At 39.4% G+C, this 16,859-nt stretch overlaps 1 protein-coding gene across 2 annotated transcripts in view; it reads right to left on the bottom strand.

The window, feature by feature from the left end:
• Positions 1 to 16,859, bottom strand: part of Gsk3b (glycogen synthase kinase 3 beta) — a 175,558-nt gene that overhangs the window by 35,355 nt on the left and 123,344 nt on the right. For both annotated transcript variants that reach the window (XM_037209762.1, XM_037209763.1), the window contains exons 6-8: positions 15,136 to 15,242; positions 12,998 to 13,095; positions 2,565 to 2,660 (exon numbers count right to left, since the gene is read on the bottom strand). In XM_037209762.1, the coding sequence (XP_037065657.1) occupies positions 2,565 to 2,660; positions 12,998 to 13,095; positions 15,136 to 15,242 (301 nt within the window). The remainder of the gene's footprint in view (positions 1 to 2,564; positions 2,661 to 12,997; positions 13,096 to 15,135; positions 15,243 to 16,859) is intronic.

Raw genomic sequence — 16,859 nt, forward strand, 5'->3', positions numbered from 1 at the left:
CTGTTACACAGGACTCCGTGACGTGGCTTTCGGTGTACCTGAGTCGATGTGAAGGAGTGTGGTCACTGCTGAGGGTGACGATGCAGCCCAGAAGCCAGGGCTCACACTCTCCTGGTTTTAGCAAAGAGCATGGAAGTGGGTTCTAAAGGTGACAGCAGGAAACAAAGGGATGCTCGTCTGTCTTTCCAGACCCAAAGGACAAGTGTTCTGGGGAACATTATGGACAGTTTCCAGTGCCTCTACTGGCTCCCCGGCGCAGGCAGCATTTCTCAGCTGCTGTAAACTACCACAATTCGAGGAGACAGAAGATGTGACTATCTAGCTACCTCTAGACATCTGAAGTTCCACATTTTATTTTTGAAAAATCTTTAAAAAGAAAAATTCAGTAGAAGCATATTCTGACCATTTATCCAACTGGGATTTCTGTGTACCATGTAAGTTTGTGTGTATTAATGAGACATTAATACAAATGTGTTTATTATGGGCTATATCTGCATAAAGGGAAAGCTAAACTGTCAAAGGACACTATATAAATGAAGAGTTCATGGTAGTTTAATATAAAAGATAAGAGGATCGAACATTTATTCTGTATGTGGCATAGAAATGGAGATCTAAGTAAACGAGCTTTCTAGTTCATTCAAGTTCAGAAAGTACTTGGGGTACTAAGAACAACATCAGGAGTCCTAGAAGGCAGAGAAAAGTTTAAACTGATTCACTACAGCTCTTTCTGCTGGCTACATTTCATAATTAGCTGTTAATCATATTTTTATCCTGGCTAACATTCCCACTGCAGAGAGAAAATCGGGGGTGTGGGTAAAGGATATGACACACACCACTACTGGTGTCAGTACTGACCATTAAAGGGGTTCTGTAGCCTCAACTGCAGCACCTGTGTCTGTCAACTCCATTGTGAGTGTCAACATGGAGGACAAGTGGTGAAAACTCAGACATACCAAGACTGATGTCTCAGAAGAACCCTCCCCTTTCTTCCTTCATAAAAATAATGATGACTTAAAACATGGAAGTATAGACAGGCAGAACATAAACTCTTCCAGAATTATATTCCTCCTGTACCAATCTATATTTTGGAATCTGCCCCTGTCTCTTGACTTAGTTGGGATTACAGTATACTATCAACCCCTCACGATTACACTGACCTGTAATAATCCCGGTGGGTTCAATCTGTTACTCAGCCTCTAGTCCCAACAAGTCACCTAGGATCCTCTGGATTTAGAGCCATGGAAAAGATCCTAAGTATTATTTCACTTGGTTCCAAAAAAAGCCTTAAATATAAAGATCAAAGACTACTTTACCAAAGACTAGTGCTCACCATAAATTTTAAAATGAAGGGGACCTGGCCTCTTGGGAGAATGAAAGCCTCAACTTGTATTTCTGGAACCAAAATATTACTGATATCTTTGTTTAAAGTAGGAAAGAAATAGTGAATGTTAAGTGTTTGTCTGAAGAGAGGTCATGAGAATGTTAAAGGAAGTACCTGGAATCCTCATGTCATTGAGAGAATAACAGAACAGAAGAGAGACAGGCATACTGATTACAAGGAGTATAAACTATTTCATCGATAGCCTTAAATTACTTCACCTCTTATTCTTAACTGTTTTACAATCAACTAAACAAACTTATCAATGTATAAAACAAGTTATGAGGACATTTTAAAATACAGTGTCTAGTCTGAAATGCATACTAAAAAGCTGACTGTTTCTAACCTCCTATCTATCTGTCTGTCTGTCTGTCTGTCTACCTGAATGACTATGAATTAAAGGCCCAGCATTAGACACACACTGTTGTGTACATAGAGCTAGTGTTAGCTACCAGCAGAGTCACAGCCGCCTGCAGTCTGGATCATGGGATTCCTGTCTTTGGCTAGAGTTTCTGGATCTATAAAATGAGGCAGCTACAAATGAACTCCATATAAATTCTAACACATTCTATTTTTTCTTTTTTTGCACACTTAATCTCATCATACAACCAGAGGTGGAAAAACTCCTGATTAGACTTTCCCCAAAGCTAGTGACATCCTATAGATATTATAAATTATCTCCAAGTATGTATCTAACAAGATTATACCTATTTAAAAATACTGCTCCTTAAGTAACACCAGGACAATAAACAAGAAAAACATGCAACATCTTTAAGAAGGTCTATGTTTTGATAGTTTAAAAGAATAAAGAAAATGTAAAGGTCTTTTATTTGTGATAATACTGAATTATGCATCTCTATTTAAAAATCAAGAAATTAAATTTAAATTCTTGGGTTTTTACAATTCCTGTCCTGTTATTTGAATGTTATGGGTACTTTTTTCTGACTTGCAAATGAAAGCCCAGGCTGGACACTGTCTACAGGCATCAACAGGAACAAATAGTACACTGTCGAAAAAACACTGAACTATAGCCACAGAGCTACCTTCACAGAGAATGAACGGCTGTGCCTTTGAAATCGACACAAGGTATGTGGTCTCAAAACCGTTTAGCTTAAGTACAATGAGAACCCCAAGATTTAGTTAACTATTAGCTCATGTACTTTCTCAAAAGCTCATTTTGACTCACCTTTGTCCAAGGATGTGCCTTAATCTGAGGGAATTTGAATTCTGTATAATTTGGGTTCATTTCTCTAATTTGCTCCCTTGTTGGTGTTCCCAGGACCTAGATCAAGAAAAAGAAATATTGTCAACTTTTTATATCTATATACATTGATGCATGGGTTTTACTGAAATAAAGAATCCAAAGCAGAAATAAAATATAAAACTCAATAGATTTTGTGAAAGCTTTTTAATTTGTATGTATCTGTAAAACCATGTTATACCACCACAGACTGATGTTCTATGATAAGAATGATGTTAAAAATATTACTAGAGGGGCTGGAGAGATGGCTCAGCAGTTAAGAGCACTGGCTACTCTTCCGGAGGACCAGGGTTCAATTCTTAGCAACCACATGGCAGCAAACAGCTGTCTGTAGTTCCAGTTCCAGGGGCTCTGACACCTTCACACAGTCATGTAGGCAGGCAAAACACCAAATGCATATAAAATAAAAAAAAAAAAAATCATTTTGCCAGGTGGTAGTGGCACACGTCTTTAATCCCAGCACTCAGGAGGCAGAGGCAGGCAGATCTCTGTGAGTTCAAGGCCAGCCTGGTCTACAGAGCGAGTTCCAGGACAGGTAGGGCTGTTACACAGAGAAACCCTGTCTCAAAAAAAAAAATTTTTTACTAGAAAATATTCCAGGGATTGGCTCACTAGTTGAGAACACAGCTATCCCTAACTCTAGTCCCAGGAGGTCCTATAATACCCCCTGGCTTCTGATGGCACCAAGCACTACTATGCTCCAGACACACATGCATGCAAAACACCCATGCACATAAAATAAATAAAAATTTACAAAATATTCAAGTAACCCCAGCTTCCTTTCCTATTGTATTCCAACACTGTCTTAGTAGCTGTAAGAAGGAAAAGAAGCAATAATCAAGTTGGCCAGGCCTGGCAATGATGTAACCTGAAATCTGTTGGCAAATTTCAAGCAGGTCTTCTTTAAAACTCTAGGTTTGATTCATACATACATAAAAACCAGATTTAAAGAAAGCTAAAAAAAACAAAAACCAAGGTAAAATCAAGCAGATTCTACACAGAGGAACAATCGATCTGCAATGGTCACATCTAAATAAGACTATCTTTTATTTGTGGAATAAAACTGGTACTCAATCTGTCCTATTACAAATGCCAATCAGAAGCTGTGTCAAGGGCTTTCATCATTTCACTCAATTTCACTGAATATTTAGTGTCACTATGTAAAAGAAACTACACGAAGATCTTGAGAGAACTCATTGCTGTTTATTAAAATTATGTAAGTATAATACACAGTAAAAAACGAACTGAGTACTTCATTCCCTCTAGAGCTGTACTTGGCACTGGACACAAGGAGAGCCACACAAGACAGGTTTCTGGGAGAAGCATCACACACACAACCACCCACACACACACACACCATTAAGACTTCACTTATTTCTCATCTTTTTTACCTTAGAGCCCAATATGAAATGTTTGTTTGTTTATTGAGACAGGATCTCACTAGATAGCCTTGGCTAGCCCGGAACTCAGAGATCCACTCTCAACTGCTCTGAGTACTGGGCTTAAAGTCATGTTATCACTATGGCCAGCTGAAACAAGTTTACTGAAAAAACAAAACAAAAAAACAAAAAAACCCACACTATTTACAACTTAATGGCAGTTTTGTGGGAGAGTAATATAATGTCAAATATTTAATTTGTGCTAGCAACCAATGAATAATTGGGGGTAGTTCTAGAAACATTCTGAACAAAGTGAAGAATTTCTTTCTTTCTTTCTTTCTTTCTTTCTTTCTTTCTTTCTTTCTTTCTTTCTTTCTTTCTTTCTTTTTCTCTCTCTCTCTCTCTCTCTCTCTCTCTCTCTCTCTCTCTCTCTCTTTTTAAAGACAATCTCACTATGTAGCCCTTGCTGGCCTGGAACTCATTGGTATCCTGGAACTCATTGGTATCCGCCTGTCCCTGCCTCCCGAGTGCTGGGATTAAGAGAGTACAGCACCATGCCCAAGCCATACTCCTTAGTTTTTGATTGGCTTTAATTCTCTAGACACCATTAAAACCTTTGTAACTTCATTGACATTTTAAATAGACTCTTCTTTAAAAGATACTCTTAAGAAAATAAATAGGAAGTCAAAGACTGAGATAAGACTGTAAAACACATTCTTCAACATATCTAAACTTTACTAGGAACTCTACTTGACTCAGAAAATACTGGAGACATCTGCATTCACACGTCTATTGCTTTACAATAGTCAAGATATAGGATCAATCTATGTGTACACTGATGGGGGAATGGATAAAGAAAAATGTGTTATGCATACACAATGAAGTATTATTTTGCCATAAAACAAATGAACTGTCATTAGCAACAACATGAATAGAACTAGAAGACATTATATTAAACTAAGTTGGCCACAGAAAAACAATTACCACCTGTTCTACTTATCTGGAAGCCAGAAACTGACTATTCGGTTTTTACATCTGTAGGAGCCTCCTTAAGCACAGTGCATTAGCACTGGAGCAAAACCTACTCAACAGTAATGGTACAAAATTCCTTAGTTACAGCTGTTGATCAGAACTGAACTGCTGTTTTTACCTTTAAGACATGCACTTGTGACTTTTAAGAAGCTTTAGTTACTAACTTGTAGCCTGTCATCAAAAATCTTATCATTATTTTAAAAATCAATTAAGCAAATAAAGAAATTCCTCAGCACACTTTATTTGATAAAAAGCCATCCAACCTTGAATTTACTAAGGATGTCAGATGGGGAACAAAGACATCCAAACATCACAAAAGGTTCTAGATGTCACTTCTCTTACTAAACACTGAACTTGTCATTTTTCTCCTCTTTTGATCAGTTTTTAATCTTAAAGTCAAACCTCTTCCTAGGCAATTTTTTTTTTGGGTTGGTGATTTGATAAAGCAGGGAAACTGAAACATTAAAACACAAGTTTGTGATTTTTTTTTTTTTTTTAAAGCTTATTTATAGGCTGGGTGGTGGAGGCACACACCTTTAACAGAAGCACTAGGGAGGCAGAGGCAGGTGGATCTCTGTGAGTTCAAGGCCAGCCTGGTCTACAGAGCAAATTCTGGGCCTACACGAGAGAAAGTTGCCTTTCTAGACTTGATCATGAAGGGTTACAGAATCAGTAAACTTTAGATAACTAGATGAGTGATCTACGGGTCACTGCAGGTAGGTTTGGTTGTTTGTTTGTTTGTTTTCCTAGAAAGGGTCAGAGGAAACAGAGTAGGTTTGTGAGCCATACTTCCCGCTCACTCTTCAGCTCTGATACTGCAGTAAAAAAGCAATCGCAACAGAAGCCTATTCACAGCATGGGTGCAAACCGTATGCAGGTCTGGGTCCTAGCTGGCTGACCACTCATCTGTTTTCAAACATATTTAGGATGAAAAATGAAGGCCCAGAATGAGTATCTTTGCAGAGGTAAAAATGAGCTGAAGCTGATGATTTCCAGAGGAGCATGGGAATTTAGTGCGGAAGTAAACAATTTGGTTTCTAATTTCAGTAGCTTATATACAGGAACCCGACACAGACATCTAGAAAAGGAGAAACTGGGGCTGAGGAGGTAACTCAGCTGGTGAAGTACCTCCTGCAAGGCAAGCATGAAGACCTGAATGTGCTCTCTACTAACGCACGTGAAAGGGCAGGCCCGGTGCCATGCCGGCCTGAGGGAAGAAGACAGACAGAACCCTGGGAGCACACTGGCCAGTCAGCCTGTCATACGAGGCATGTTCCAAGTCAGGGAGAGACCTTGCCTCAAACAAAAATGGGGGCGGGGAGGGGAGGAAGTCCTGTGTCTGACAAGCGACACACAAAATTGTACTCTGGCCACCATAAGACACAGGGACGTAAGAACACATGGACAAAAGAAAAGCTAAAAAAGACTGGCAAACTGCCTTCTACATAAAAATGTTTATTTTTGTGCCTACAGCCAAATACTACTCCCAGCCTTAATCAGAGAAGTTTCTCATTACAATAAACAACAGTAAATATAAAGCCTAATGGATACTTAACATGCTGAGGGTAAGTGACCACCAAGTGCTCAGTGCCAACGAGAGTATTTCTACCACTCCCTCTAAGAGTCCTGGAGAAGAATGGAAGAGCAGGTCTGAGAAAAGGGTGAAGAATTGGGAGTACAGAGCAGAGCAGATGCAAAAAGCAAAAACCAAACCAAACAAACAAAAAAACTATCTGAAAAACTACAAACTAAAAGTTTTCCACTAATTTGATTAAAATCTTGCATGCTTCATAATCTAAGAGATTCGAGGGACCTCAATTAGCATAAATAAGAACATCATGTCAAGTCATAATCAATTGGTAAAAGTCATTAATAAAAGGAAAATTTATAGATATATTAAGGGAAAATGGAAAAAGGGTGGAGCTTTTTTAATTGGGGAGGGTGGTAAGACAGAAGAGGGAGGAGAGACAGATAAATAACACTAAGGATGTTAACAAATTATTTTAAACATTACATGAAGGACGGGAGGCAGGGAGTTGGCTCAAGGGTTAGGAGCACTTGCTACTTGAGAGGACTAGGGTTTGATTCCTAGCACCCATATGGTAGCTCTAGTCCCAGGAGATCCAAACCTTCCAAACCTTCTTCGGCCCTTGGCGGGCAATAGGCATGTACATGGTGTACATACATATAGACAGGCAAAACACTCATAAACATAAATAATAACTATAAAAAATTCTAATTTAAAAGGGAGTGGGGGTGTAGGTCCTTCAAGAATACCATGAAAAAAGGGGACACATTAAACCCAGGTGTCAAGAAGAAAAATGCTAACTGAAAATGAGAACGAGGCTGGGGAAGCACTCTAGCCAGTAAAAGGATCCTTCTAAAGACATTTAGTGTGAGCAACCGCTCAGACTGTTAGCAGCAGCTCTTCATCCCAAGAGGACACTCCGGGACGAAAGACAAAAGCTTCTAACAGGCTCTCCCCGCTCTGACAAAGGGATTATGATAACTATATCTGTTTCCCTCTCCAGAACCCCAAGTGATAAATACACAGCTTCCCGCTCCTTCAGAAAGTCCTGCAGCTGGTAAAGATGGCTCCGTGTTCAAGCAAGTGTTACTCTTCCCCCAGAGTCTGATTCCGGTACCTGTGTCCATGCTTCAGCACTGCCTGAGACTCCAGTTCCAAGGGATCTGATGCTTCCGGTCCCCAAGGGGAAGCCACAGCTATGTGGCAGACACTCTCTCACATACACAAGATTAAAAATAAAATATTCACTTTTTTCTTCACAGCCAGGTGTGATTGTACACACTTTTAATCCAGCACTCAAAGGCAGAGGCAGGCAGAGCTCTGTGAGTTTGAGGCCAGCCTCATCTACATCGCAAGTTCCAGGACAGCCAAAGCTACATTTGTACACAAAGCTAGTAAAACAAAAAATCCCCTAACCACCAAAAATAAAAACAAAAAGCCTTCAGAGGAAGTGTCTATAAACAAAACAATAGCACATAGTATACGGATTACAGCAGGTAGAAGAGATATTAAAATTATACTGAAAAAGGTGAGGCGATACAACAGTTGACACTAGCTTGTATGTGAGGTGGTCCATTACTATTATGATTTAAAAATTGACATTTTAAAGAGCTGTAGTCTTAATCCTAGAATAACCTCTAAACAGCACAACAAGGAAATATGGCTTAACAAGCCGGGATAGGTAATCCTTACTATCATCGCGACAGGATTTACCATTACCAAGGAGGCACATCTCAAGGTGTCTATGAGGGGCTTCCATGAGCAGGGGTCCTGGACAAGACACAAAGGAGAAAGCAGGCTGACCACCACACCACTCACTGCTCTCTGGGCTCCCGCCACCATGCCTTCCCTACCACGACGGACTGTGTCCTGACTGTGAGCCAATCCGCACTTTCACTGGTTACTCTGTCACGGCAATAAGAAAAAAGCTAATAAAGATGCCAACGGGAGCCAGGCCTGGTGGCTACGGACTACCGAGTCTGACAACAGACAGGGCCGCAGAACAGGTTCCAGACTAGGCAGGGCTATCTAGTAATTCCCTATCTAAAATACAAAAACGAGCAAAACACAGGCCAACAGAGCCCCGGAAGTCACCAACATATTAAAAACACGAGGGCCCAAAGACTTGTGCACAAATCAACAACAGCAAAGATCAGTACAAAACCAACACAAATAAAGATGAGGTCAAAGGCCACGCTGCAGTGAGGGAGGAAAGGAACCCTGCAAACACCCCGAAGGAGAGAAAGCCAGGGCTGATGTTCACTTGGGGAAATCCAGGAGGCAGACAGCAGCAAACTCTGTCCACACTGGCAGCTAAGGTATAAATATAAAACAGCATGCTAATAAAAATCATACCCACTGGCTAGTAAATGAATGACAATGTAAGTCTGAAAGCCAGGGGGACACCATGACAACAGACTGAGTATAATTATATCAAGCCGACACACAAGTAAAAGACATGTTAATAACTCAACTATTAGAGCTCAATTTCAGAACATGTCTAGTTATCACGTTCTTAACAGGTTTAGAGAGCATTTCACCTGATTCACTACAGCTAACTCTGGAGTTTTGAAATTGGACAACTTTTTCATCTTATGGATAGGATATTGAATAATTTTATTTTATGGATAGGATGCAAATAATCATTTCAGACACAAAACAAGGTTCAGTTGAATTTTAAGAAATGGGATTATTATTTTAATCTCCAAGAAACCTTGGTGGAAGTTATCCAGTCACAAAACAAAGAATACTTATTTCTGGATTTCTTAAAAATTGAGTCCTTCCATGACTTAAACTTGTCATAAAAGTTTTATGCACTTTTCTCTAGGCATGGCATTTCACTGTCCTAGTTAGCTCTAACTGCCAACTTGACAGCCTAAAGTCACCTGAGAAGGGAGTCTCAATTGAGGAACTGGCTGGATAAGACTGTCCTGCAGGCATGTCTATATATTTCCTTGATTGTTAATTGATGCAGGAGGGCCCAGCCCACCATGGGTGGCTGCACTCCCTGGGCAGGTGGTCCTGGGCAGTATAAGAAAGTAAGTGTGGATCTGCCAGCGAGTCACCAAGCAGCATTCTTCCACGTTTCTGCTGTACTTCTCTGGCTGTGAATGAGTTTCCTGACCAAAGGTAATGCTGCACGATGATATAGCAAGCAGGCTTGCTACCAAGTTCCTGTCCCGACTTCCTCAAGGATGGAATGTGACCTGGACGTGTTAAGCCACCTAAGGAGCTTTTGGTCAGAGTGTTTTATCACAGTAATAGAAAAGAAACTAGATTATTCACACAGTAAAAGAAGAAGGAAAAATGATAAAAAAAATATCACTCAAATGGAAGCAGAATCATTCTTCTATTGTGATAGAGTTTATGACCTTTCCATCTATGCAAAAAATACCTTCTTCTGCTCATCATTCTATAACATCATAAAGATGAGGAGAAAGATGAAAAGAATCAGGGATCTAGCTGCTACATCCCTTTGGGATGTTCTTCATCTCTTAATCAAAATCATTTCAGCGATATCTGTTCCCATCCACATTTTTTTTTTACAGTATTTTTTAATCCACTAGTTACAAATTGACCCCCACACAGAAAACATCAAAACAGAAACTGAATTGGTATCTTCAAAGAAATAAATAAAGACCAAAGTAAGCATCTATAGAAAGCTCCAAAACAGGCGCTTCTTCCAAGGGTTTTTTTTTTTAATTCTTATTTTTTGAGATTATAATTTTATCATTTCCCTTTTCCTTTCTTCCCCCCAACCCCCCCCCCTCTGCTCCCTTTAAAATTTATGGCCTCTTTTCTTAATCATTGTTACAACACATACACACACACACACACACACACACACACACACACACACACACACACATGCTGCTCAGTACACACAATGTTACTTACATGTATATATTTTCAGGGGTGACCATTTGGGTTGGATAAGAAATTAACTGTGCTCTTCACTAGGGAAGACTATTTCTCCAGTTCTCAGAATTCCTCAGTTGCCTACAGTTCTTTATCTAGAGTTGAGGCCTCCAGAGCTTCCTGCCAAGGCTGCCTGAAAATGACCCCAACGAAGACTACACCAATAGTCATGCCCAGGAGGTATTAGTTAGTTGCTTTTTTATGGCTCAACACCAGAGGGCACTAAACTTCAACAATGGAGCTGCACATGCAGCTAGTTTTGTTTAAAGCTGCTGTGGAGGAAATAAGCCCTCTTGAGAACCCTACTCCTCTGCTTAAAATTCTGCAGTGGCTTTCTACCTCCCTAGAATACAGTGCATCCCTCCGGCCCACAGCTCTAGATTCCTCTTTCCTGTACACTCCTATTCTATTAGCCCCACCATTCACAACCACCTCGAGTGACTAAAACACACAGCAGAGCTGACTTCAGTTAACAGCGAAGCACTAGCCTTCTTTCAATAGTGGATGCATTATTTTCTAATGAAGCCTTTCCAGGTAGCACCAACTCCCACAGGAATCCAGCGTTTGTACAATGCTCAGCCATCTGAGGTAAAAACCAACCCCTCTTCCCACTCTACCTTTTAACTCCTTCAGTGCAAGAACCCCTATATTCTGAGCCCAATACCAAGACAAAAATCCTTCACTGACTCAAAAGATGTAGTTAAAGGGGTTTAAAATGATATGTGGTGTGCTGGCTACTTGGTTTTGTTTTTTTTAATTATTTATTTTTTTATTTTATGTGCATTGGTATTTTGCCATGGGTATTGGGTCCCCTGGAACTGGAATTACAAACAGTTATGAGTTGCCACGTGGGTGCTGGGAATTGAACCTGGGTCCTCTGCAAGAGTAGTCAATGCTCTTTACCACTGAGCCATCTCTCTAGTTCAGTGATGGCTAGTTTTATGTTACCTTGACATGAACTAGTGTCATTTAGGAAGAGCAAATCTCAATTCAGAAAACACCTCCATAAGACTAGACTGTAGAGAAGTCTATAGTGCATTTTCTGTGACAGATGATTGATACAGGAGGAACCAGTCCATTGTGGGGGGTCCTATAGTACTCAAAGTTCAAAAACTATAACTATAACTGAACACTTAGTTTTGAGACTAGGACATGAGTCTTCCAGTCTATTCTTTATCAAAAGTGGTTTAGCTACCAGCCTTTGCTTTATAAATAATTTTATACTTGGGGACAAATCCCTCTCCTCCTTAATTCTGTGATTATGCAAATCATTGACATAAAAGTGAAAACCCTTTTGTCTGCTATATATTCATAGGAACCAAACATTTAAAAAAAAAAATCTAGGTGAATCTCAGCCAAAGTGGAGTATTCAAGAAAGGAATATTAAGTAGAAAGGGGATGTCTGGAAAATTCTGCGTTAAACAAACCCCAAATGAACAACAGTCCTGTTTCTGAAGCTCTAAAAGTATCATTCCCTTTAGTCACACAGGACTCTGTATATAATGCCTACTTCTTGTCTCGAAAACTGAACAGTATTTTGCACACTTTAAAAAGCCTTCTACAAGATTGCTTTGTGTCCTTATATGACTTACACTACTTTTTTCTAATCTTTAAGAAAAAAAAAAACAGTATTGTTAATAAGGTTAAGGATTCAGTCTGAAATTAAAAATGGCTACCAAAAAGGTTACACCACAGTGATCTCAGCTACAAAACCTAACTACACAGAGACTGAACGAAGACGGCCAACCATTGGCCTTTTCAACTACCTTTCGACACAATGACGCCAAGCCCCTATTTTTCCTTATTTTGAAAGGAAAATCTTCTATTATGAAATAGATCTTAAAATAATTTAATCATGGGGCTGGAAAGATGTCTCAGCAATTAACATCACTGGCTGCTCTTCCAGAGGATCCAGATTTGATTCCAGAACCCATGTGGCAGTTCACAATGATCTGTAACTCCAGTTTGAGGATCCAAGGGATCTAACACCCTCTTCCAGACTCTGAGATCACTATGTACACATGTAATACACATATGCACAAGCAGGCAAAAAAAAAAAAATCCATACGGTAAATATAAAAAGAAATCTTAAAAAAACTAAGTTTATTTATTATGATTTTTTTTAAACCTGCTCTATATCACAGCAGACTAAACGACCTACCACCCCTTTCTCCTTTCTTATACCTGTGTGTGCATGTACATGAAGGCCCAAGGCAGGTCCAGCAATCGTCCTTGGTCACTGGTTCCCTATACTCATTGAAGCAGGGTCTCAGTCTAAACCAGAGCTGGCAGGTATGGCTACTCTTTCTAACCAGCGTACTTCTGTGCTCTCTCGGCGGAAAACACCAGGCCCCGTCAACATTCACACGGGTTTCTGGGGCCTAAAACGTCTGAATCCTTCCTCCACTGTTTAAATGTGTTGTTCTGTTGTGTTGTATTGTTTGTTTTTCGGTGCGTATGTATAGCATTTTTGCTTCACAAGTGTAACTCAACCATCTCACCTTGATTATTTCCACCAACTGATCCACACCACTGTCTCCAGGAAATATTGGTTGTCCTAGCAACAGCTCAGCCAGCACACAGCCTGCAGACCATACATCTGAAGGAAAAAACACAAACAAAAACAAAAGAAAGCTTGTAACACTATAATTTGAGGTGAATGTATATTTTATTTTGATCACACAGTATTGGCTGTATCCAAATATGACAATAATTTAGTCAGAATCAGTAATGGTTCCATTCCAAATATTGTTAATTTTTTAAAAAAAAATCTATTCATATGCTTGAACTCTTTTTTTTTTTTTTAACAAATAAGTATTTTTATAAGTATTCATCTTTTACAAATCTACTTTGTGTGTGTGAGAGAGAAAGAAAGGCAGAGACAGACAGACAGAAACATACAGTGAGACACATAGAGAGAAACAGGGACTGACCCACTATGTAGCTAGCCCCAGGTTGGCTGGAATTCACAAGAAGTCTGCCTGCCCCTGGTTCCTGTGTGCCGGGATTAAAGGCGTGCACATATAAATCTTAATACAGCTTTAGGAAGCAAGATCAGGGCTGGAGAGATGGCTCATCCATTAAGAGTACTTGCTGCTCTTACAGAGAACCTAGTTGGATTCCCAGCATCCACATGACGGCTCACAACCATCCATAACTCCAGTTTTAAGAGATTTGTTATCCTCTTCTGACCTCCACAGGTACGAAGTATGCAAGTGGTATGCACACATATATGCAGGCATATATATGTGCATATGTGGTATATTATATAGGCAGACAAAATACTTATACACATAAATTTTAAAAACTTTAAAAAGTAAGCAACTTAGATCTAAAAATGGGCCAAATGTTTGTTAGGATCCCAAAAGCCCTGATTTACATAAATGTTCCATAATGTGTCAGGAAATTTGGCTGTAACTATTTTAGGTGAGCCTAGCACAACCAAATATCAATCCAGTATCATATATATATATATATATATATATATATATATATTATGACCAATATCAAACATTTGAATCAAACACTAATCAATTAGAATATCCAATGACATTCCCAAGGACGAAGGGTTAAAATTTGCTCTTGGGGAACCTTTGAGTTAATAAATATACAAAGAAAGTCACCTTCCATCCTATAGTTCTTCAGTAACATTTTATTCTACCCCTCATAGCAACCATGAAAAGTAGGCAGAATTAGCAACTCTCTCCATTTCACAGCTCAGACAGAAGAGGACACCTAATGTCAGCCTCAGCTCCCCACTCCCCAATATATGAAATAAAATAATTTTGTTCCTTTATCAAACCTAGCCTAGCTTTCTGTCTTGCTATTCAGATCCAGCAGGCCATGGTCTTTGTGCTGACACAGCAATTATACTAGAACAGGTAAGACAAGGTCAGTGACGATCTCAATTGTCTCTAATCCTTCTATCTTTAGACATCTCCGGTGAAACCTTTAAATGACCAGTGGGATTAAAATATGCTGAACAACTAATGAACTAAACTGTCCAAAAACTAAGTAATGCATATGGTAGGAATTCAAAAATATTATTGCCCTATCAATTACAGTATTAACATTTTAAAAGTAACATTACTAATTAACCAATTTTCTAACTAGGTATCAGGCTCAGAAGTAAATATTTCAGGAGAACCAGAAAACTAATACAGGCCCATGAGATAGCTCAGTAGATAAAAATTCTCGCAGAGCAAGCCTGATGATCTGAGTTTGATCCACAGAACCTACATAAGGATGGAAGGAAGGAACAGGCTCCACAAAGTTGTCCTCGGACCCCCACATGCAGACCACATGGCATATGGCTTCCTGCCGTTCACACTATTTTTTTTTTTTAAATTAAAAACAACTTACCAAAAGAGTTACAGTACTTACATATTATTTGAAACTTTAAGCTAAAAACAAATGATTTAAACCAACTACATTACAAAATAATAAATACTTTTATAATTCTAATGCTAAAAATGCATAAGAATAGAAAAATAAACATTAAATTCTAAAAGGTTAAAAAATTTTGGTTCTATACATTTCTGCAAAAATATATTGCAGCCATGCCCTCTGCATGTCAGAGAAACTGTAAGCGTCAGGGTGTGATCCCCAGTTATAAACATTACTCAGATTCAGTACTTACCTATACTAGAGGTATAATCAGTGGCTCCAAAGATCAACTCTGGGGCCCTATAGTACCGAGAACAGATATATGAAACATTGGGTTCTCCTCGGACCAGCTGCTTTGCACTATGAAAAAATAAAAATAAAGAGCAATCTTTAATCCATGCCTTAAAGAAACAATACTCATATTCACACACCACATTTATCTACACTGCAATACAACACACTTGTAACTGTTTCTTTCCAATGAAAGAAATATACAATTTCATCAAATTGATATGAAAAAGGTGATTTGTCAAATGCTACCTAAGGAACAAACAGATTAAAAGTTACAAAAGGATACACATGTTGCATTTTTCTGGTTCCCTATTTCCTGAATTCTACTTCTGAAATATAAAAATGGTTGCCAGGCATGGTGGTACACACCTTTAATCCCAGCACTCAGTAGGCAGAGACCGTTGAATCTCTGTGAGATGGAGGCCAGCCTGGTCTGCAGTGAGACTGTCTCAAAAATATTAAGTAATTAAATAAAGGTAAGGGACAGGACATTTCAAAGGAGTCTTCTCCAGCAGAAGAATGACACTGGATCAGAGCAGACGAACATATCAATACTCCTCACCTACATGCTTTTAAACAAGGGTAAGAAACTGCCCACTGCTTTTAAATTGGACTTCTGACTCAGGATGACCAGCTCAAGGCTTACACAACCAACCTATGCATACTTCCATGTTCTAGTCAGGTTGTAACTGTCTAACCACCTGTTACTAAACAAACTGCAAAAAGACATTCAACTTTAGGGAAAAAAGACGACTCAGAACCTATCAATTTTATCTCTACTGTGCTGTTTACATATTATTACAACTTTGCTCCTAAAGTACTTTACAGTATACACACTTCAACTTTAAAGCGAATTACAGTTAGCATCTCTTGAAATGTCCCTCCGACAACGCCGTTCCCAATCAGCAGGCACCTCCGGAGATGTACTGACGGTGGCCGTCACAGACACAGGAGAGAAACATCCGAGGTGACGGTACGGGAAAGCAAAGACACCACACAGCCAGGGGAAAGTGTCCTTCAACCTTCAAGTCTGGGCTTCCTCCCCTCCACTGACTTTAGTCAACGATGACACTAAACTAATTGTTTTCCCTTCATTAGCAGTCTCAAATTTTAACTTTCTTGGGCCCACATAAAACAACCATTAAGAATAGTAACGTTTTCAGAAAACCAAGACCCTTAGCTTTCAGTGTAACTGTAATGGACTCTTCTAGCTTCAGAAGTGCACTCTGGGGGCTTGGGATAGAGCTCCTTGATTGATAGAGTAGCTGCCTGGGATGTGAAGTTTAAACTCCAGCTCCCAAACAAGCAGCAGGACATGGTGGCCCGTGCCTTAAGTCCCAGCACTCCACTGGGAGGCAAAGGCAGTGAGTGAGTTTCCAGGACAGCCAGGGCTACAGAGAGACCCTGTCCCTAAAACCCAAACAAACAAGGTCCATTTTTAATTGACAAACATATTCTTAAATATGGTCAGAAATTTCACAATAAGTCAAAATTATATAACTGAAGGCTTTCATAGCCTGTGTATTCTTTTCCCTCAATGCCGGTGAAGCTAACTTTTTCTTTTGTGAGTGAGAGGTTTTGACTCTCTGCCTTGTGTGTGGCCTCACCTAATCTGGTCCTTAGAAACACCCCATCCTAGCCCTTCCAGCTCCTGCCAGACCTTGTTTCACCTAGTAAAAAACTTTC

The sequence above is a fragment of the Peromyscus leucopus genome, chromosome 12 (assembly GCF_004664715.2).
Source record: "Peromyscus leucopus breed LL Stock chromosome 12, UCI_PerLeu_2.1, whole genome shotgun sequence".
In the NCBI taxonomy this organism is placed as follows: Eukaryota; Metazoa; Chordata; class Mammalia; order Rodentia; family Cricetidae; genus Peromyscus; species Peromyscus leucopus.